Source organism: Motacilla alba, chromosome 7 (genome assembly GCF_015832195.1).
Source record: "Motacilla alba alba isolate MOTALB_02 chromosome 7, Motacilla_alba_V1.0_pri, whole genome shotgun sequence".
Taxonomy (NCBI): Eukaryota; Metazoa; Chordata; class Aves; order Passeriformes; family Motacillidae; genus Motacilla; species Motacilla alba.
In genome coordinates, this window is record NC_052022.1 from 16,065,113 (window position 1) to 16,087,237 (window position 22,125).

At 62.2% G+C, this 22,125-nt stretch overlaps 2 protein-coding genes across 5 annotated transcripts; one reads left to right on the plus strand and one right to left on the minus strand.

The window, feature by feature from the left end:
- Positions 1 to 16: 16 nt before the first annotated feature.
- TMEM198 (transmembrane protein 198) lies at positions 17 to 5,201 on the plus strand. 2 transcript variants are annotated; one of them, XM_038143675.1, is made up of 5 exons: positions 17 to 158; positions 2,040 to 2,290; positions 2,397 to 2,972; positions 3,206 to 3,396; positions 3,842 to 5,201. In XM_038143675.1, the coding sequence occupies exons 2-5, from the start codon at positions 2,101 to 2,103 to the stop codon at positions 3,986 to 3,988; spliced, it is 1,104 nt and encodes a 367-aa protein (XP_037999603.1). In that variant the 5' UTR covers positions 17 to 158; positions 2,040 to 2,100; the 3' UTR covers positions 3,989 to 5,201. The 2 variants fall into 2 exon arrangements, with proteins under 2 accessions (XP_037999603.1, XP_037999602.1); XM_038143674.1 differs by lacking the exon at positions 17 to 158 and adding an exon at positions 605 to 1,130.
- A 155-nt stretch (positions 5,202 to 5,356) lies between these two features.
- OBSL1 (obscurin like cytoskeletal adaptor 1) lies at positions 5,357 to 21,792 on the minus strand. 3 transcript variants are annotated; one of them, XM_038143657.1, is made up of 26 exons: positions 21,672 to 21,792; positions 19,344 to 20,441; positions 18,334 to 18,603; positions 17,873 to 18,133; positions 17,229 to 17,534; positions 16,865 to 17,143; positions 16,493 to 16,768; positions 16,086 to 16,358; positions 13,375 to 13,647; positions 12,373 to 12,645; positions 11,786 to 12,061; positions 11,362 to 11,637; positions 10,997 to 11,272; positions 10,479 to 10,760; positions 9,499 to 9,774; positions 9,088 to 9,363; positions 8,736 to 9,002; positions 8,316 to 8,585; positions 7,967 to 8,233; positions 7,439 to 7,705; positions 6,954 to 7,066; positions 6,660 to 6,813; positions 6,399 to 6,560; positions 6,138 to 6,242; positions 5,743 to 6,009; positions 5,357 to 5,514 (listed from the first exon to the last, which is right to left on the minus strand). In XM_038143657.1, the coding sequence occupies exons 2-26, from the start codon at positions 20,380 to 20,382 to the stop codon at positions 5,507 to 5,509; spliced, it is 6,792 nt and encodes a 2,263-aa protein (XP_037999585.1). In that variant the 5' UTR covers positions 20,383 to 20,441; positions 21,672 to 21,792; the 3' UTR covers positions 5,357 to 5,506. The 3 variants fall into 3 exon arrangements, with proteins under 3 accessions (XP_037999585.1, XP_037999584.1, XP_037999586.1); XM_038143656.1 differs by having other exon boundaries at positions 6,387 to 6,560; XM_038143658.1 differs by lacking the exon at positions 10,479 to 10,760 and having other exon boundaries at positions 6,387 to 6,560.
- Between the last annotated feature and the right edge of the window lie 333 nt (positions 21,793 to 22,125).

The following is a 22,125-nucleotide window of genomic DNA, read 5'->3' on the forward strand; positions in this document are numbered from 1 at the left end:
CGCGCGGTGACGGCGCGGTGACGTCAGCGGAGCTGTCCGCTCAGCACCGCGCGGCGGCCGCGCCGCCACCATGCGCGGGGACCGCGGCCGGGAGCGCCGGGAGCGCCGGGAGCGCCGGGCGCCGCGGGGCCGCCGCCGCTGCCGCGCCGGGAGCGCAGGTGGGAGCGGGCGGAGCGGCAGAGGGGGGGCAGCGCGAGGGGATCCGGCAGGCGGGTGACGCGCCGGACCCCTCGGGGGAACGGCTGGGGCACCCGGTTCCCGATCCTTCCGTCGTCCGGCGGAGCGAGCGCGGAGCCCGGGATGGGCGTGGGGGGAACCCGGCGGAGCGCCCCCGGGACCCCCGCCCCGAACAAAGAGAGGGGCGGAGCGGCCCCGCGCCCCGGCGGCCTTTGCGGCCGTCGCTCGGCAACGCCGCGCCCGCCCCGGCGGCCCGGGGCCCGGCAGCCCGGCGGGTGCAGCGGGGCCCGGCCGGGGGGCGGCGGCGGGGGCGCCGCGGCGGGGCTCTGCCCCGGGCGCTGCTCCCGGCCCCCGCCGCGCTGTGGCCTGCGGGGAAGGGAGGGGGTTCGGGGGCCCGGGGCGGGCGGCAGCAGGTGGGTAAGTCCCGGCGCCAATGAGCAGGCGCCGGGCTCCCCTAGCAACAGTGCCCGCGCCAATGGGCGCCGCCAGCCGCCCGCGCCGCTGCCCGCAGCCCTGCCCGGCATCCCGTGCCGTCCCCACGCCGGCCGGCCGGCCGTTCCGTGCCGCATCCCCGGTCCCCTGGGCCGGCGGAGCCCTGCTCTCATTCCCCACAGCGTCGCCCATCCCCACCGGGGCCGGAGCGGCGCTCCTGGGCTCTGCGGGTAAAGTCCAATCCTGCTTAGCGTCCCCCCGGGGGCTCGAGTAGGGGCCCGGCGCTTGGCTGCCCACTCCCTACCCGCCTGCTTCCTTGGGATTAGGCTCTGTGCTCTGCTTCCCCACGGGGATTTGCCGAGGCTGGGGTTGCCTTCCCCAGCCGAAGGGAGGAAGGAGGTTGTCGGCAAGGGATGAGATGCCCGTGGAGCCCGTCTGGGCAGCAGCAAGATGCTGGGCAACAGGAAGCCATGCCTGCAGCCTTTGCCCTCTTCCCAGCTCCTTTCCAGAGCGCTGTTTTTGTGAGTTGTCCTGAACTGGCCGCATAAACTTGGCACTTGGAAGGAGTGCTGCTGGCGTGGGGACAATTTGTGACAATAAACCCATTCTAAACCAACTGAGCCTATAAAGGGACTGGGGGAGAGAAGGGGTGATGGAACTGGCTCCAGGTGGGAGCAGGCAGACGGATGCTGTAATTAGGTTTAAACTGAAGCTGGATCAGTCTTTGCAGGGGATTATGACCCCTCCATCTGTGTAGGCGCTGCAGGGGGCCCGGTAACTGTTTGCTCAGCATCCCGCCATAGCCACAGCACTATGGGTGAGCCCTTGGGTAAGGGGCAGTGCCAGCTACAGCTGGTGCCCTTCCAGCCCCATGGATTGGCATGGGAGGGCTGGATCTAGTGTGAAGGCCCAATTTGTTTTTACAAGGACAGTGGGAGCTGGAGCAGAGATGAAAAATAGCCAGAAATATGATTAGAGGATTGGAGAAAATGCCTTGGAGTACAAGCTTAAAGAGCTCAATCTGTTTAGCCTATAAAAATAGAAGACTGAGGGGTGACTTAATTACTGAGCATAATTACTTCACAGGCAGAAAATACCAAGTTGTGGAAGTTTCCTGTTAATCGAACAGGGAAAGGGTGCCGGAGAGGCATGGGCGGGAAATTGAATCCACAGACAAATTATTAAGCAACACGAAGCTCCCAGGGATACAGGCAGACTCTCTGGGGACAGCTCATCCCTTCAGCCACAGGTTGGGTGACAGTCTGCACCCCCACTGTTCCCCACTGATGAGGCTGTTCCCCAATTCCCTCCATTCCTACCCAGGCAGGGGGGGACAGAGCAGGATTTCTGGTAGCCAGGTGCTGAGTGGTAGGATCGATGCCGGGCGTGTGCCACCAGTTCCTCCATTCTCCTTGTCTCTCTCCCGCCAGGTGGGGCGGGTGCCGGGACACAGTTCTGCCGGCGGGCTATGAGGCAGGAGTGGAGATTTTGATGCCTCTCCCAGGAGTCCCTAGAGCCATGACTGCAACTGTGCAGACGCTGCGGTTCAAGCTGCTGCCGCACGAGCCGGGCCAGGAGTGGGGGCACAGCTGCCAGCAGGAAATTGAGCGTCGCTACCAGGTGGTGCCCTCAGTGGTGTGCGCCATGTGCTGCCTTTTTGGCATCATCTACTGCTTCTTCGGTGAGCCAGGCCAGCCCGACTGCTGGTGGGGCATGTGGGGAGGAGGGCAAAGGGGAGCTGGGGGGTGCTGGCCATCCACTCCCTGACTATGGTGGTCTCTCCACAGGCTACCGCTGCTTCAAGGCTGTCATGTTCCTGACGGGGCTGATGTTCGGCTCTATCATCATCTTCATGCTGTGCTACAAGGAGCGGGTGCTGGACACACAGCTGAGCGTGGAGGCCTCAGTGGGCATTGGGTTGGGCATTGGAGTCTTGTGTGGGCTGGTCACCATGCTGGTGCGCAGCGTTGGCCTCTTCATGGTGGGGCTGCTCCTGGGGCTGCTGCTGGCGGTGGCCACGCTGGTGGTGATGGAGCAATTCTACCACCCACCAACGGTGTGGATCCCCATCGCGCTGCTCTTGGGTGTGGGGATGCTCTTCGCTGTCCTCACACTGCAGTGGCAGCGCTTCTTCACCACCCTCTCCACCGCCGTCTTCGGCAGCGCCATCATGACCGTCACTGTCGACTACTTCATCGAGCTCTTCCTCCTGGTGCAGTACATCTATGAGCGCATCAAGGTGGCCCCTGCTCGCCCCGTGTGCTGGTACAGCTGGGTCATCCTGGGCATCTGGCCGCTCCTCACCACACTGGGTGTCCTGGTCCAGTGGAAGGTCACAGCCGAGGGCTACTCCCATACAGAAGGTGCGTGGGGAGTGGGGCAGATGGGCATGGCACAGGGCGAGTGTAGGAACTGGAAGCCTGGGAACTGGGATGGATGTTTCCAGCATGGGGTTCACAAGATCAGATACGGGGCTCAGGACTCTGTGGCAGCACACCACCCAAGGGAGAGCTGGTTGCTCAAAGCTGGGGCTGGTTTGGCTGCGGGGATCGTTTGGATGTGCTTCCCAGTGCTCACAGGCCGCTTTGCTCCGCAGTGATCATCAGCCGGCAGCAGCGCCGCGTGCAGCTGATGCGCATCAAGCAGCGGGAAGACCGAAAGGAGAAGAAGAAGAAGCGGAGACCCCACCACCCACCACCCCACCAGCACAAAGCCCACCCCCCCGAGCCTGCTTACCGCCGCAAGCCCAACCCTGTGCGCCGCTTTGATGGGGACGTGCTCTCCCCCGTGAGTCCCGCAGCCAGGGTAGAGATCTCCCCCAGTCTCCACAGTCATTTCTTCTCCATGTTGGGGGGCTGGGGATGGAGAGGTGCCCAGGCACCAGCTAACATCCGAGCTCCTCGAGGGATGAGACTAGGGTGTCCCAGGGACTGAGCAGCTCAAGTTGGAATGGGCCATTCCTACCATGGAGCATTTCAGCCTTTGCAAGCAAATGAAAACTGCTGGCCCAGAGCACTGTTGGCATAGCAGAAATAAGCAGTAGGCAAGGTGCAAAATGCCCAGGGGAGGGATAAGGCTGTGCTCCCTGCTGTGGCCAGCCACTGGAGGGCCCGAGTGCTGGCGATTTCACTGTTTTTGGGGGGGTGGACAGGGAGGGGCTGCAGCAGCATTTAGGGTGGGGTGGAGTGGTCCAGGAGCAGAGCCCCCCTCACTTTCTGCTCCTCTCTTGCAGAGCTACATCCAGAGTTTCCGAGAGCGGCAGACAGGACCGTCGCTGAACAGCCTCATCGCCAGCTCCCATGCCGTGGTGGACCTGGACTATGACTGCAGCTCCACCGTGCCCCTCACCTCAGGCTCTGGCCCTGCTGTGAGGGTATAAGCCAACCCAGTGACCTCGAGCAACACCAGCACCCCAGCCTGCTCTGACAGAACCCCTGAGACAGGCAGGGCTTTGTCCTTGGCCCCAGGTGGCCACATGCAGCTTGGGGCTGCAGATGGAAACCCTTCTTGGAGACACATGGGACTTGTCTGGAGAAGCCCCAGCTGCCAGTGGGGCCCAAAGGTGCTGGGGAAGCCCTTTGGCAGGGACTCAGCCAAAGGACCAGAACCCATGGACGTGCAGTGCGAGTGGCTCTGCTGGGGTGGTGGGTCCCCGAGCCCCCACTGCTGTGCATTACCCTATGGCCCAGGCACGCTCATCCTGCATCTTAACGTTTCCCCATATTTGAGTCCTCCCCTTCCCAGGAGCAGCTCCCCACCCCATTGCACCCCCAGCAACTCCCCAAGTGCCTGTCCCCTATGTCCCTTCCTCAAAGAGCAGGTCCCATGGCCCTTTTCCCAGCAGGGAATCCCCTGAGCATGTGAGCCCTGTCCTACCCTGTCCCCAAGAGCAGCTCCCAGGCAGTGCTTCCCAAAACCTGCCTCCTCAGAAGATTCTCCTGCCCTAGCCACCCTCCCTACACCCCAGAGCGGCTTGCCACTCCTTTTTCCCAAGCTGGATCGGGGTGGTCCTGGGGCAGAGACTGCCACGGCCAGGGGGTTCCCAAGGTGATGCTGGCAATCGGTGCCTGTCCGGCAGGAGCTGCGCTGGCAGGGTGCATCCCCCACAAAATGTTTTGATGGGAGACAGGACATTGGCTCCAGCCTTTGGGCAAAGGCTGGGCTGCCTCAGGGATGCGGGGACCCCTGCAGCATCAGAGACCGTCGCTGTTTTGCTGGCGACTGGATTTTTATAGTGGCCGGGGGACCCTGGGGCAGGGCAGGGCAGCAGCCCCTGCCCAGAGCACTGCTGCGGGCAGAGGCTCACGCCTTGTATATATTTCTCTTGCTGTGATTTGTATTAACTTATTACGGAGTGAGCCAGGATTCCCCATGGCCAGGCAGGCAGGATGGTGGTGAGACTGGACCGGGGAGCCCTCTGCTTTGGGAGCCCCCCCAGCGCAGCCCAGCTGGCCCCGCTGCCCCAGGAACTGCATGTTTCTGCCAGGCACCCCCTTCCCGCAGCATTGTGCTGCCATCCCCCTTTTCAGTCTTTTTTGTAAATGTGCCAAATGCTGTTGAGGCCTCGGCCACACAGTAAAGAGCCTTTCGGAGTCTGGCGTGCAAAGCCAAGGACTGTGGGGGGGCAGGGGTGAGGGGGGCCCAGAGGGCCGGGCTTCCAGAGATACTGAGCAGGGTGTAGAGTGGTGCCACCACCTTTTCTCTTAATGAGACCCCAGCTCGCTGGTGTGGAAGAAGCCATGTCAGAAAAAAAGGTTGTTTAATGCAGAGCCCTGAGGCTGGAGCAGGCTGGGGATGGTGTCCATGTGTCTGTCTGTGCCAGGGGGAGCATGACCCCATCTCTCAGCACTGGCATCTGTCAATCTGCATGCAGGCCCTGAGAACTGCATCCTGGCTTCTAGCTCCCTGTGGGAACAACGGGAGTCAGAGTGAGCTAGGGCATTGCCAGAGCAGCTGGGCCACCCAAAATGTGTGTCCCAGACAAGGAGGAACAGACCCCTGGCCCTGTACCCAACCTGCTCCCTCCATCCCAGCACTCAGACTCTTGCAAGCAATGGGGGACAGGTGTCCCTTTACTGCAGGGCACAGCAGTGCTGGCAGCTGCCAGTGGTGCCCCTCTAGGTGCCCACTCACCCTCTACGAGGAGCCGGGCAGTGGAGCGGTCATCAAAGGCGTCACAGGTGTACGAGTCCTCATCCTCAGGGCCCACGCGGTGAATGATGAGTGTGCGGTAGCAGTCCAGGTTGCAGATCTCATACTTGTCACCAGCAAAGATCTCGGTGTCTCCACGGAGCCAGCGCACCCGGCCCCGGGCATGGGACACGGTGCACTCCAGTGTCGCCTTGTGCCTCGCCAGCACCGTCTTGTCCCGCAGTGGCTTCACAATCCGGATTGGCAGTGCTGGTAGGTGGGGGCAGGTTGTCAGCATCATGGGGCGAGCAGGTTTCCATGGGGACACCGCAAGCTGACCTGGTACACCCCAACCCTGGTGCTGGAGCCCAGCCAGACCTCGCAGCCCGCACTGGTACCTTCCACCTGCAGACTGGCCTCTGAGGTGACTGTCCTGGCTGTGAAGCGGATGAGTCCCTTGTCCTCAGGGCGCACACCACAGAACAGCAGGAAGTGCCGGGTCCCTGGGGAGGGAGAGGCTGGCTCAAGGTGACAGCAATGCACACCCATAGTAAGCTGGGGGGCAGGGAGGACCCCCCGCTTTGTCTACACAAACTTCCCTTGCTTGAATTTGCCCTATCCCAGCCCCAAACCAGGTGTGGAATCACCTGCGTCCCCACCTTCTTGCCGTATCTTCACTGTGCTGGAGACCTTGATTTTCTCCCCGTCCCGAAACCACTCGCCCTTCACATCCCCGTGTGACACCTCGCAGGTGAAGACGGCATTGTCACCCTCCCGGACCTGGACGTCCTGCAGCTCCTGCACAACGTGGACCTGGCGCTCTGCAGGTAGTAGAAAGAGAGCCAGGGCAGCCAAGGATGAGGGGAGCAGGCAGCGTAGGGTTGGGGGTGTACACACTGCTGGGAGCTGGGTGACCGTACCCTGGACGTGCAGCACGGCGGAGGCCCGGCAGTCACCTGCATCGCAGGTGTAGTTGCCCGTGTCGGTCAGCTCGCAGCGGCTCAGCTGCAGGATGCGGCGCCGCCCCGCTGAGTAGATGCGGCAGTTGGGCCCTGGCCGCAGCTCCTGCCCATCCTGCATGGAAGCAAACAGGCAGCACCCCGCTGCTTTGGCCCCTCTGCTCTGTCTGCAGCCCTGGCAGGGAGAGTCGCGGCCAGGGCACAAAACAAGGAGGAAGCCAGGTGCTGCTGGAGGGGTTTAGCGTGAGCTCTCACCTTGAACCATTTCACCTCTGCATTGGGGCGAGACAGCTCACACTCAAAGCTGGCGACCCCCGTCTCTGGGACCCCCAGGTCTCGTGGGACCCTCACCATTGTGACTGGAGGCTCTGAGGAGGCAGGACACAGGACAGGAAGGCTTGATAGGACAAAGGCATAGACTTGGGGCTGCAGGGAACAGTAGCTGCTGCTGGGGCATTTCAGCGTGGGCTGAGAGTGGCACCACCCATGGGCAAGCACTCATCAGTGGTGTTCCAGCTGGCTCTGGACCCAGACGCTGGCTGGGTGTCCCCACTGCTCAGCTCACATCTCCTCCCTGAGGACAGGGGGACACTTGCCAGCACTCTATCAACCCATCCAGAACCGGTGGACTCATGTGCCCAGGGTGGCCCAGCTCAGCCTCAGTGTCTCCCAGTACAGAACAGCTGCAGGTCAGACAGTGCCAGTGCCACACACCCCCCAGCCTGCCCCAGGGACCGTACCCCGCACACGCAGGTGGGCGCTGCAGCGCAGAGTGTCAGCAGTGAAGGTGACGGTGCCTGAGTCTTCCAGTGAAAGCCTCTCCAGTGTCAGGCTGTGCCCGCAGCCTGTGGCGCTGATCCGGCACGTACTGCTGGGCTTCACCCGGATGCCGTCCCGTGTCCACACCCCGGTCACGCCGGGGTGGGACAGTTCCAGATGAAAGGTGGCTGTCTCCTTCTCAAAGGTCTCCACATCTGTCAGTGGTGTCCGGATCGACACCTTCCGGGCTGTGAGGGACCCACGTCTGTGAGTAGGTGTCTGCTCCACCACAGAGCCCCAGCTTCCCAGGCTGTGCTTGCTGGAGTGATCGTCTAAATCCAGTTGTTTGTACCGGACTACCACCCTGCCCACGCACCCACCTCTCTGAGTACACCTTCCAGTCAAGTACCAGCTCTGCCCACATGCTCTCACTGCAGCAGTTGGATGCCCTCCCTGTCCCCATCCCCAGCCCCGCCGCCTTTCATCCCCATCCCCAGCCTGGTACTCACGCTCCACGTGGAGCTTGGCCTGCGTGCGGTCATGCAGGCTCTCGCAGCGGTACGTGCCGCGGTCAGCAGGGCCAAGGCAGCAGATGGTGAGGGTGCGCCGGCACCCCGACTCCTGCAGCAGGTACTTGCTGCCCGGCTGAAGGAGGATGCCCTGCTTCAGCCACTGCACCTCGGCAGCCTCGTGGCTCACTTCCACCTCCAGGCACACGTCCCCCTGCTCCTCTGCCACCACATCCTGCAGCTTCCGCACAAACAGCACCTGTGCCTCTGCATGGCCCGTGTGCTGGGTCAGCAGCCAGCCCCAGGGCTGTGTCTTTGGCTGAGCCCCAGCTTTTTCCTTCCCCCTCACCTTGTACACTCAGCCGAGCTGTGGTCACCAGCCCCTCAGCATTGGCGGTCACAGTGCCTGCATCACCTGTCTGACACTGCCGGAGGGTGAGGCTGTGGCACAGCCCACTCCTTGTCACCAGCAGACGCTCACTGGGGACCACGGGCTGGCCATTCAGCTGCCACGTCACAGCCACATCTTCGGGGGATACCAGGCACTTGAAGGTGGCATCCTCCCCCTCCAGCACTGTCAGGTTCTGCAGCTCCATGATGATCTCCACCACCCTGGGGACTACAGCCAGGTTGTCAGGACACAGCCTAAGGGACCCCCTGTCATGTAGAGACGCCGAGCATTCCTGCAATCCTGATATCACTGTGCCAGCATCCCTGCCACCCCCATGGAATAGGAATCCCCCAGGTGGTGGGGAAGTCTTGGGCTCACCCTGCACCGTCAGCGTCGCCAGGGTCTGGTCGTCGTTGGACTCGCAGCAGTACTCGCCGGCATCCCGGGGCTCCACGCGGGTCAGCACCAGCGACCGCTCCCGTCCCTCCGCTGTCATCTGCCGGCGGGGGCCAGGCGCCAGCACCCGCCCGTCCTTCCGCCACACCACGTCGCCCCGCGCCTTGCAAAGCTCGCACCACAGCACCACCCGCTCACCCTGCCGCGCTCGCACGTCCGACAGCCCGCGCAGGAACTTCACCCGCAGCTCTGCACAGTCAAACCCCCCGATATCAGCACCCGCTGCCGCTGCAGGGGCATCCCCGGGCACCCCCGCTGCCCCCCTGCCGCCCACCTCGGACGTTCACGTCGAACTGCATCTGGTCGTGGGGTGAGAGGCAGGTGTAGGTGCCAGCGTCCTCCATGGCCACATTGTGGAGGATGAGGCTGTGCACGCGGCCGTCCCGACGCAGCTCGCAGCGCTCGCCGGCCACTGCCGCCTGCTGCGGGCCCAGCCAGGTGACATCGGATCGCTCCGTGGAGGTGATGGCAGAGAGCACGGCACTGCCGCCCTCCAGCACCAGCAGCTTCTCCTGCTCCTCTCGTTTGTTGACGAACAGCACGGGTGCCTCTGCCGGAGGAGCACTGGGCTCAGCTGTGGCCCTGCCAGTGGCACCAGCACGGCATAGGGGTGCCAAGCATCCCCGTGAGGCAGGATGAGACTGCTCCTGCCCCTGTCATGGGCGAGGGACACCTCCAGGCTCACCTTTCACATGTAGTGTGAAATGCACCTCATCATCACCAGCGTCGCAGAGGAAGATGCCACCGTCACCCAGCTCCGCTTGCTTGATGGTGAGGCTGCGTGTGGGGCCCTCGCTGCACACCAGCAGCCGCCCACCTGAGCACAGAGTCTGTCCATCCTTCTGCCACTGCACTGCCGCTGTCTCCGGGGACAGACGAGCCACCAGTGTTACACTGTCCCCCTCCTGCACCTCCAGTGGACTCTGTGCCTCCTCCTTGTTGACAATGCACACAGGCCGGGCTGAGGGGCACAGAGGACAAGGCAGGGTTCAGGGATATCCCCCCAGTGTGGAGCAGTGCCGGGATAGGACTGCTTCAAGCGGAGAGGTGATCCCTCAGTGAGTCACCATGGGGCAGAAGGGCTGTGGGACTGGCTGGGGGTGATAGTGGGACTAGACAGGGGTCCCAAGGGGCAGGCATGCAGGATGGAGAGGTCTGGCAGCTCAGGGTTCACTCAGGCAAGGGACAGCAGCAGAGCCCATCGCTTCCGTATCACTCCCTGTACGGGCAGCACAGCTGCCATGTTGAGACCATTAATTTCATTGTACCGCCCCCAATCCAGAACACCTTGCTGGGAAGCCTGGACACCTGCCTGCAACAGCCCCCCTCCCACCCTGCACAGCCCTCCATCTCCAGCTGATAAGGGTCCAGGCTGAGCTCAGCCTTTGGCAGCCGAAGCAGGAGGAGCGGCGCCTGGGAGCCAGCCAAGGCTAAATTTAAACAGCCCCTGGCTGGGGGAGGCAGCAGGGATATGTCTCACCACGACCCTGACTTGTCTCTTTCTAACCAACGGCTCCTGTAGGGTTGGGGACAGGGCTCCCACCCTTCCCTGCCATGCTGCTACCCCGGCCTCTGCATCAGCAGGGTCACAGAGGCTTCCCCTCCCCTTGTGTCTGTAGCATGACCCCACCATTCTGGGGGTCCCTGGGTTCTGAGCCAGCTCACCCAACACCTCCACATTTGTCACCATGCGGTCGCTGGCAGCATCACAGATGTAGCACCCTGCGTCGCTGGGCTGTGCCCCACTGATGGTGAGCTGTCGCAGCGCCCCACGCGCTTCCACCTGCACCCGTTCACCCGGATGCACCTCCTGGCCATTCCGCAGCCAGCGCACGATGGCGTCGGGCCGAGAGAGCTCACAAGCCAGCACCAGGTCTTCCCCGGCCACCAGGCAGCGATGTACCACGGTGCCCGTGTTGCCCACAATGGTCACCGGTGGCTCTGGGGCTGGAGAGATGGGCTGTCACCACAAAAGCAGCCTGTGCTGGGTATCACAATGGCCAGACCCTGTCCGGACTCCTCTGGCTGCAGCCACCACACAGATGCAGCCCACTCCCCATGTGCCCCCCACCAGCCTCCCTGTGCTCACTGCCACCCAGCCTAGCCTCACACCACCCTGGCAGCAGCCACAGACCCACCTCACTCCTCTCCCCCGACCATCCCCACCAGGATCTCCTGCTCACCTTCTACAGTGATGAAGAAGACGATACTATCATCACCAGTGTCACAGAGATATTCCCCAGCGTCCTTGCCCATAGCACCCAGGATCACGAGGGATCGGCGCACCCCGTCCTCCTCCAGCCGCACACGCCCCGTGTCCTGCAGCTTCTCCCCGTCCTTGTACCACTTCACCTCCCCATGGGTGTGTGAGAGGTGCACCTCCAGCACCAGGTCCTCCATGGCCTGGCAATGCCGGTGGGTAGGAAGGACATCCTTCTCCAGGATCCTGACCAGTGGATCTGCAGCATCCAGCACCAACAGAGCTGAGGTCTCTGGGGTTTGTGCACCCAGCACCCCACACCAGGCTCTTCCCTACCCTCATGCTCACCCAACACTTGGATGGTGAAAGTCACTGTGTCATTGGCAGTGTCACAAGTGTATTTTCCAGAGTGCTCTGCTTGGGCAGCGGGGATGAGCAGCCGACGATGGACACCCTCCTCCTCCAGGACCAGGCCGCCCCCAGCCTCAAGCCTGACACCCTCCTTTGCCCAGCACACGGGTGCATCCGCACGGGACAGCTCACAGCAAAGTGTCACCGTCTCCCCCGGCGACACCGTCATGACAGGGACAGGTCTGCAGGGCTGCAGGATCCTCACCGGAGGCTCTGCAGGTATGGCATATCTGTGATACAAAGCAGCGCAGGGACAACGCAGCCCTGGGCACTCCTCTGCTGCCAGCCCCGGGTAAGCTCCTGTGCTAGGTGGCCCAGTGGATGGGCATCCACTGGTGGCCAGAACCACATCAGCACTGACCTGACACCTTGACATCGAAGGAGACGGCCTCATCCTTGGTCTCGCAGATGTACTCGCCTGCATCCTCCGCACTGCTCTTGGGGATGAAGAGACAGCGCCAGGCCCCCTCGACCAGCAGCAGCAGGTTATCAGTCTCGTCCACCTCCAGCCCATCCTTGAACCAGTGCACCGGAGCATCCGGCACGGAGAGCTCGCACCGCAGCTCCACACGCCCTGGCGCCTGAACCAGCAGCTCCAGTGAGCGCTGTGGAGGCTGTAGGATCCTCACTGGTGGCTCTGTTGGGGATTGTAGAGGAAGGGCGTGAGACCTGCTCACTGCTCTGCTCCTGGCTCTGCTGTGTCTGCTCCTGGCTCTGCTGTGTCTATTTGCTGTCGCCTGTGTCCCTGTCCCCATGGGGCTGTATGGAAGCTACATCCTCTCACCCCAGTGCAAACAGGTTGGAACTGCTCAGGGCAGGGGCAGTAGGCACAGAGATGCAACTGCATGCATCTCACAATGCTGAGGGCAGGGAGCAGGGCTGGGGACCCCAGAGCACAGAGCTGGGGCAGTGCTACCCTTTCCAGGATGTCCCTGCTGTGCCACCAACCTGCCACCAAGATGGAGTAGGAGACAGATGCATCGCTGGCATTGCAGACGAACTCCCCTGAGTCTAGCATCCGGGCACAGGGCAGCACCAGCCGGTACTGCAGCCCTTCCTGCTCCAGCACCAGGCTCTCGCCCACCTCCACTTCTTCACCATCCTTGTACCAGCTCACCGGGGACACTGGGCGGGACAGCTGGCACCACAGCTCCACGCGCTGCCCGACCACGTAGGAGTGAGAGGCCTCCTTGTTGGAACTGACAATCCTCACTGGTACCTCTGCTGGGGACATGGCAGGGCTCAGCTGTGGTGCTGGGTGAGTCCCATGTGAGGACAGGAATCCCCTGGGCAGCTCACTGCTCACGGTCACCCTGAAACTGGCAGCATCGTCCCCAGCATGGCACGTGTACTCCTCTGAGTCACACAGTGCAGCTGCAGCAATGTGCAGCCTCTGTGAGCGCCCCTCAGAGCAGATGGACGGGACCTGCGTTGGGACCACAGCCTCCCTGTCCTTCAGCCAGTGGACAGGGGCATCTGCAGGGGACACCTGGCACTCCAACACCAAGGGCAGCCCTGCTAGCACTTCCTAGAGCTGTTCTGCCTCCAGAACTGGGGTGAGGGAGACCTTCAGAGCTGAGACGACCAAGATCTTGTTTCACTTGGCCTCCCATCCTACCTGCCCTGGCAGCAGTGGCCATGGATAGCCCAGCCCTGCAGTGCTGGTAGCTGCAAGCTGAGGGAATAGCAGGGCTGGGGTGTGAGGTGGCATCACCCAGAGGCACACAGCTGTTTGTGCTCTGGAGTGTAGGGGGACAGTGTGACACAGAGCTCTAGGAGGAGATAGAGCAGTTTGTATGCTCCTGCCCACATTCCCTTCCAACCCAGGGGCATAGGCAAGGAGCTGCTCTCAAGGAGATGAGAGGCAGCTGAGGTGCTGAAGCCAGTGTGAGCAAGGAGCTGGGGCAGAGGGAGAAGGGGGAGAGGGTTGTAGGTGTCTGCTGTACCCACCTGCCACAGTGATGGTGTAGAAGACAGAGTCCCCACCAGCGTCACAGACGAACTCCCCTGTGTCCTGTGGCTGAGCGCAGGGCAGCACCAGCCGGCACTGCAGCCCCTCCTGCTCCAGCACCAGGCTCTCACCTGCCTCCACCTCCTCCCCGTCCTTGTACCAGCGCACTGGGGCCGCCAGGTGGGACAGCTGGCACCACAGCTCCACGCGCTGTCCGGCCACGTAAGCGTGGGAGGCCCCCTCGTTGGAGCTGACAATCCTCACCGGCTCCTCTGTCACGGAGAGACATGGGGCTCAGCCAGGACATAAAGACCAGAGCCAGTGATGGTGGCCATCACAGCCCTGTGTGGAGTGACGGCTTCACCACTTGCTGGCCTTAAGACTGGAAGGCACCACATCATTTACATTCTACATAGCACAAGCTTCTGGACCATCGTGCCTGGGTCTCCCTCTTCTTCTCACACATTACAACCAGGAGGAGCACCAGGCTTTGAACTGGCTGTAAATTGCTGCGGTGCCCCTGCTCCCATGGTACCTGCCCTGCTTTGTCCTATGGTGGAGCTGAAGGTTGTGGAGGGAGGATGCATATAAGCAAGCCCCAGCACTGATAATCATTGTCTGTGGTGCCAGCACCAGCCCCTGCAGCTGCTCTTCCAGGGGTGCCCTCTCCTCTGCCTATCTTCCCATTTCAGAGGCCACCAGGTGCCAGCCAGCACTTCTGTCATGGCTCGGCCTCGGCATCTGCTTATACCGTGGCACAGGCATGTGGTTTGCTTGCAGCCAGCAGCCCCATCCCTCCAGCTTACCAGGACCCAGGACCCAATTCCAGATTGCAGTCATCACTAAAATCACTATTGACTCGCTACATAAAATGTGTGCCACTGCTCACACCGCCCCTCTGAAGTGAGTCAGAGTTTTAAAGACAGAGGGGCTCCCAGCACAAATTTTAGCTGACCAGCTCTCCTCTCTCCTGAGAGAAGTGCAGCATGCCCCCTGCAGCCCACACTGCCTGCCTGGCTGTGCACATTGCAGCCTGGACTCTGCCGTGGGTGCTCATCAAGCCCACGGCTCCACGCGGGCACAAGGCACAGCCAGCTCTGGGCCACAATGGTGGACGAGCCGTTCTCACAGCCCGCAGCTGCTCCATGCTGGGCGTCGGGGTGGAAGCTTCCCAGACAGTTCCCAGCTGCGATGCCCAGCCCCAGCAGCGTGCGGGAGCGGGCGCGCCAGTTTGCAGCGATTAACCTGCCGCACGCTGAGCCTGCATCCGGCCAGCTCCCTGATCAAAAGACTGGCGGCTGCCTCTCTCCCTGGACCTGCTAAAAGCAATCACACCGCTGAAATGCAGCTTTCAGTGCAGGAGATGTTGAGCAGCGCTGAAGTGAGAGGATAATGTGCCAGCCCTCAGCGGGCAGCGTCGCTCTGGCCTCAGCCTCTCACTAGTTCTGAGGGAGCTCCAGTGCTCAACAGCTGACAGAAAACCCAGAGGTTGCTGGGGATGGCTGAGCTTGAGGCAGGCAGGCTTCGTGCCACAACAGCCCTGTGGGGGATAGCTGAGATGCCTCAGGGAAACCCAAGCGTGCCACAGCAGTGCTTGACTGCAGCAGCCAGCCTGGCGCTTGTGCCAGAGAGGTGTCAGCCTGAGCCTCCAGGCACCCACCCCCAGCCCTGCCGGTGACATTGATGTCCAAATCCAGACTGAACCAAGACAGCCTCCCTAAGACCCTTCTGTCAAAGCGATGCAAAGCTGCTCAGCCAAAAGGCTGAGCTTCAGCAGATGGTGTTCCCTCTCCAACCCTAGGGAAGCAGAGCTCTCCATGCCCCACACTCCCACACAGCACACGACTCTTGCCTCTTCCCAAAGCCCATGCTGCCTGTCCTTCCCACTGGCAATTTTGCCTTTATCTCACTTAAACCCCCTCCCTTCCTCCCCCTCCCTGCAGTCACCACTCCACTGACTCTTCAGCATCTCTTATCACTCATCCTATCTTCACTCCTACGTCCTCGGCCATCAACTTTGGCCCTTTGCCGTGTGTTAACACCTCAGTGAGGCTTTACCACTGTGGTCACATCGTCTTTCAACTGGGCTTGGGCTCTGCCCCTGGTTGCCTTCCTGTGGTTGCGGGATGTGGATTTTGGGGCCAGCAAGGGGAAGCCTTTCACTTGCTTTCAGCTTTCATTATCCTCCGCCAGTCAGTGATGCCAGAAACCGCTCCACAGCCAGGGCAGCCTCCCCAGGGTGCTGAGCCCTGCTCCCATCCAGCAAACACCACCCAGCCATTGGTCTCCAGGCAACTGCTAATTTTCAGGTCAGCAATTAAAGCTGTCCGTCAAAGCAATGACCAACCATGAGTCACCCCATGCCAGGTGCCGGGCCCACTATTTTTAGGACCTTGGAGGAGGGCTTGGTTAGTAGCCATGGCAGAAGTCCGGCAAACACCCTGGTGTGCAGGTGCTGGGTGCTCTCGTGTGCTCTAGTGTTTCAGACAGGCTGAGTGAGCTGTTCCCTCTGGTAGCTGGTCTGAGTCCCACAAGGACCCCAGCTGAGCAAGCAACCAAACTGCTGGTGAGTACCTGGCAAGAGCATGTCTGACAAGCATCCCATCACAGCAGGTGGCAGCAATACTGACACCAGCACAAGCGTTGTGGCATCCTGCACCGGCAAAGAAAGCCCCCTGAGACCCTACCAGCCCTCCTGCATCACACTAACCTGCCACAGTGATGGTGTAGAATGCAGAGTCCCCACCAGCGTCACAGACGAACTCCCCTGTGTCCTGTGGCTGAGCGCAGGGCAGCACCAGCTTGCACCATGGCCCCTCCTGCTCCAGCACCAGGCTCTCGCCCACCTCCACCTCCTCTCCATCCTTGTACCAGCGCACTGGGGCTGCCGGGCGGGACAGCTGGCACCACAGCTCCACGCGCTGTCCGGCCATGTAGGTGTGGGGGGCTTCCTCGTTGGAGCTGATGATCCTCACCGGCACCTCTGCCAGGGATAATGTGGGCCTCAGCATGACTGGCTGCAGCTTTCAGCCACATGATGGGGGCAAGAAGCAGGGCAGGAGCTCTATCAGGAGGTAGGGGTAGGGGCCAGGCTCCCACGCACAGTCCCCAGCTCACCGGTCACAGTCACCACAAAGCTCATGGCATCATCCCCAGCATCACAGGTGTAGACCCCAGTGTCCGAGGGACACGCTGAGCGGAGCAGCAGCCTCCGCACGCAGCCTTCTGCCTGCACTGCGATAACGTCATCCGGGGGCACGGCCTTGCCATCTTTCAGCCAGCAGACAGGGGCATCCGGGACGGACACCTGGCATTCCAGCAGCACAGGCATCCCTGCTGGCACTTTTTGGAGCCGTTCAGCCTCAGACACCGGGGCAATGTGGACCTGTGGGGCTGAGAGACATTGAGGAGCGGTGAGAAGCATCCTCCAGCATGACAGCCCCTGATGCTGGGGTCCTGGTAGGACCCCCGGGTGAGTGCCCTGATCACCTTGCACATGCAGGATAGCCGAGTCATGCACACCACCAGACACAAAGGTGACCTGGGCCCCACTGTCAACCAGTCGTGCTCCTCGGATCAGCAGCGAGTGCTCCATCCCACGGCGTTGTACACTGCACCGGCCGCCTGCGTCCTCCTCTTCGGCCAGCCTGGCACCATTGAGGAACCAGGATCCATGCACCGCAGCTGACAGCTCCAGGGAGAACTGCGCATCCTCACCATCCCTCACCCATGCGTCCTGCAGACCCCTCTCCAGACGAGCTGCTGGGGCTGGAGCACAGTGGGACTGAGCCCCAGTGGCACTGACTACCAGCACACTGCGGCACAACATCCCAGCTTTTGCCTGTCTCCTCACCAAGATGCACAGATCCAGGGAACTCCACGGGGCTGCTCCTGCCGTGCTTGTTGGCGGCAGAGATGCGGAAGCAGTAGTCGGCCTCGCGGGGAACACTGTCGCCCAGCACCCGCACGCAGCTGGGCAGGTCGGTGGCAAGGCACTGCACCCACTCCCCTCCCGCTGCCTCCCGACGCTCCAGCAGGTAGTGGCTGGCGGGGCGGAGGTGGGAGTCAGGCGCAGGACACCAAGTCAGCAGAGCCGTGTTAGTCTCCACCACGCTCATCTCAGCTGCCACCGGTGCGCTCGGAGGGTCGTGTTTCACACCTGCAAGTCACAGCCCGGGTTGCCTGCTTGGGGATGGCAGCAAGGCTCTAGGTGGGGTGGCAGAAGGGCTAAGTGGGGATACACAGCCTGTTTCTTCAGAGATTCTCTTTCTGATGGAGAGGATGGGATGCTCCCTTGTAGCGTGCTGCTGGCTACAGGGGTTTGTGAGTGACTGTAAGGCTGGGATCCTGGAGCCCCGCTCAAAGCCCCCTTCCCAGAAAACATATTGCAGCATCACACCCCCAGCATACTGAGTGCCTATTCCATCCCCCCTTCTGTATCACCCCTCCTGAGCAGGCAGGAGAGAGGACCAGGACCCCTTCAAGCCTAGAGCTTACACTTGACTCGGAGCTGGGAGGATGTCTGCGACTCCCCGACAGTGAAGGAGATGATGCCTGCGTCCTGGCGGGTGACATGCACCAGCACCAGGAGGTGTGTCCTGCCGAAGCTCTTGAGCACGGTACGGGGCGACTCCCGCAGCTGCAGCCCATCCCGGCTCCAGCAGCTGCCCTTTACCACATCCCGTGTCTCCACACAGAAAACTGCGTTCTCCCCCTCCATCACATCCAGCTTCCGTGGCAGCCGCTTCGCAATCACCCCTATGAGAGGAGATATATGAGGGAGGAATTCTGGGGACTAGGATGGGCTCTTTGAGGTGGGAGAGGAGGAGGAGGAGGTTGAGGAGGGGCAGCAGCAGGCACCAACCAAATGGAGGGAAGGCAAATGCAGGGGGCAGTGGGGATCCTGGCAAGGAGGGGAATAGGAAGGCAAAGCTGTGCTACCGGAGACCTGACCCCACCTCGGACAGAGACCTCGGCGATGCTGCGTCCTTTGTCCTTCATCTGGCAGAGGTAGATGCCATCGTCATCGATGCGGGCATCGCGGATGGTCAGGCGCCGCACCACCCCTTGCTCCTCCATCACGTACTTGTGGCTGGGCTGCAGCTCCCTGTCCTCCAGGTACCAGGAGGTGGGGATGGTCTCCAATGGCACCTGGCACTCCAACACTGCATCCTCCCGCTCTGCTACCTCCACGTCGGCCAGCTGCACCTGGAACTGCAGCCGATGCTCTGCCACAGGAAGAGACAGGAGCTTAGGGCATGAGGGGTACAGCGTCCAGTGTCAGCCCTTCGCTCAAGGTGCTCCCAGCTCACAAAGAGCAGCAAACCCTTGTCCCTCCTTTGCCCTCTCCTTTGGCTTGCATGAGAAAGACGCTGCCTTGATAAGCACATCCCCCAGAGCAGGGAGGACCAGGCACAGCCTGGGGGAGACACAGGGATGCCTCCAGTTTCTCAGCAGGGAGTTCTGGGGCATGCAGGAGCATGGAAGCATGCTGCAGTAGTCATCTCAGTGGCGGGGAGCAGTGGGGTGTAGGCAGGGGCTGCACCAGCTCCTGGGTAACCCCAGCTGTCCCCAGCTGGCTGGATGGCTCGGGGGGAATTGGGCAGCCGCCAGTGCTGGAGCCGTGCCCTGCAGGGCTGGCTGCCAAAAGCACTCAGCACTTCCAGGGGAATTTGTCACCAAGGCACTGTCCCTCTTCCCTGTTTGTGGCTGGACTCCTGCAGCCATCCCGAGAAGCTACACCTCTGTTTGCAAGGAGAGAGACACGGAGCAGGACACAGCTCCTGGAGAAGCCAAACATCCCCTTCTTCCAGCCCATAGCTCTGTCCTGAGAGCCTGGGGTGACCCTGGCTGCACAGGGCAGGAAGGAGCCCAGTGATGCTGGGCTCCCACACAGACACGCCAGACAAACTTCCCTGAGCCCCCCCAGGGCCTGGCCACCTCTGACACTCCTTGGACGTGTTCCTACCTTTCACCTGGAGCTGCACTGCGCTGAGGGTCTGGCCAGCAGTGTTGGAAGCCGTGCACATGTACAGCCCCTGGTCCTGAGGTTTGCAGTACAGCACTTTGAGGATGAAGTAGCCCTCCCGGTCCTCGTAGATGAGATGCCTGCGGCCAGGGGCGAGGGGCTCACCATCTTTCTGCCAGATAATCTCTGGCTTGGGCTTGCCAGTAACGTAACAGCGAAACTTGGCGTGCTTCCCTGCGCTCACGGCAAATGCCTTGGCCCCTGGCACCCTGGCCGGCACTACGCCATTGGGCACCCAGGTCTCCGGTGCCACGCGCCATCCCGCTGCGTGTCGCCGCCACCGCTGCCGCTCCGCCGGTACCTCGGGACCATCGGCAGGGGAGCCATTGGGGACCCCGTCCAGCCGTGCCTGGGGCTCAACCAGGAGCACGGCAGCAGCCAGGGCCTCCTGGGATCCACTTCGTGCCCGGCAGACATACACTCCCCCATCCTGGGGCCGGGCACTGAACAGCTTCAGGAAGTGCCAGTCCTCTGGTTTCTGCCCCACTGCAAAGTGGCTGCTCTCAAAGAGTTCGGAGAGCTTGTGCCCGTCCTTCTCCCACTCCAGCACGGGGCAGGGCTGCCCAGACACCCTGCAGGTGAACATCACGTCCTCCCCCCGGCACACCCGCGTGGACGAGGGGGCAATGAGGAAGGCCGGTGCGACACTGCCTGAGCATCCCTGCTCCTCCTGCGGCTCCGCTGGCTCTACCCTGAGCATGGTGGCAGCATAAGTCTCGCCAACGCTATTCTTGGCCCTGCAGACGTAGAGCCCACTGTCCTTGGGGGTGGCACAGGACACCAGCAAGCTGTACAGGTCCCCTTTGGACTCCATATGGAAATGGCCCGAGGGCTCGATGATATTCTTGTCTTTTTCCCAGAGGATGCTTGGCTGGGGATCACCCATGATCTGGCAGCTCAGGACCGCATTGGTGCCACTTTGGACCGTGAAGGCACGTGGATAGGCCAGGAACCTGGGGGCTCCCCCGAACCCCTCCATCACCAACTCCCCAGGGTCACGGCGGGCAGCTGGCTGGAGCAGCAGTAGGGACCATCAGCCTGGGGGGATGTACAGACAGACTAGAGTGGGGGCTCAGGCTTCATCAAAGAGATGGACCAGTGTGGAGCCCCCAGCTAGGAGGGACCCACACCTGGAGCAAAATGCCCAGCACGGACCCCCTGCTTCAGGAGCATCACCCGCACTTGGAGCAGCACAGCCCCACTGGATTTACCCCCGAGTCACCCAAATCATCCATTTCCCAGCCCAAGACAATAGGAGATGTGACAAAAGGTGGCTCTTTGCACCCCGGGGGGCTGAGACACTTGGAGCTTACCCCAGGGTTGTGGAGGGTAATCCAGTTCCAGAGGTGGGGGACCCCTGCCTAGACGAGGAGCATGGCCAGCTGCTTGCTGGGTGCTGGGGCTGGGGGACAGCGGAGGCAAAAGGGCCCCCCCGCCCGCCCCTTCCCCACCCGCCGGGCATTCACATTCCTGCAGTATCGGGTGGTGGCAGAGCCGCATTCCTGCAGCATCTGGGCCGGCTCAGCGGGCAGGTGCTGACACGGGGCTGTCACGGGCGCGAGGCCCCGGCTGGACCCGGGCTGGGACTTCCTCCCAGACTTGGGTGGGCAGGGGACCCCCTGTGCCGGGCGGCCACCCCACAGGGCCGAGCCCTGGGGCAAAATGGGGCTCTGAGGAAGGGGTCCCCCTTCCAGGGAGTAGTCCCACAGGCAGGATCCAGCCCTTGTGCTCTCAAAACTATATCTGGAAATCATCAGTCCCAGGGGAAAAATGAAAGCCGGGGGGTGGGTCCTGCTTTTGAAGGGCACTGCCTCCATCCCCGGCTTTGTGGGTAACCGTGCCCACCGTCAGGGGCAGGAGGGGGGCAAGGTGCTCTGTGCCTCCCCCCGGTGAGTGCACCCCAGCCTCTGCCCGCACCATGGCTGGGACTGGGGCAGGGTCGTCTCTGACTTGGTCAGGCAGGGGGAGGGGAAACAAAAATACTTTTTAAATGAGCCAGAGGGTAGGAGAGGGCTGGTCCCCAAGGAGCAACAGGGACTGCGGCCAGCTTCTCCTCCCAGAGCCCTACCCTCGGGACAGTGCACCCATTCAGAGCCGTCTCTCCATCCACATGCCCCTGACCCGTGGGCCACCCCACAGCAGCTCCTTTGGACACAAACAGACGGCTCTGATGGCTCGGCCTCACCATTGCACCCCTCAACCACGCCCTTCCCCAGCCACCCTGCCCCAGGCAGCCCCCCAGCCCAGTCCCCTGCCCCACTCCCGTACCTCGCTCTGCCACCTCTCCCCTGTGTCTCTCAGTGCCGGCACCCAGCTCCCGCTGCTTCCCCCAGCTCCCCTCCTGGGTGTCAGTGCGCAGGGACCAAATGTTACAAATGCCTGCAGCTGCTGTCCCCAAAAATACCCTCTGATGACACGCGGGGTTGATAAGAGTGAGCCTGCTCCGTTCAGTGCCTCCCCGAGGCTGGGCTGGCCTACCTATGTATAGCAGCCCGGCAGGAGCCACCCCAGAGAGCTGCCGGGGTGCTGCAGGCCCGGCTGTGCCTCGGTGCTGGCTCAGCCAGCAGCGGGGGACAACGTGCCCTGTGGAGAGCATGGCATGGGGAGCAGGGTGCGCTGGACACTGAGCTGGACACCAGACTGCAGTGAGACAGGACGTGTCACACGGGACATGCTGCGTGGGGGGGATGTGCTGCACTGGGTGCTGCATGAGATGCCAGGC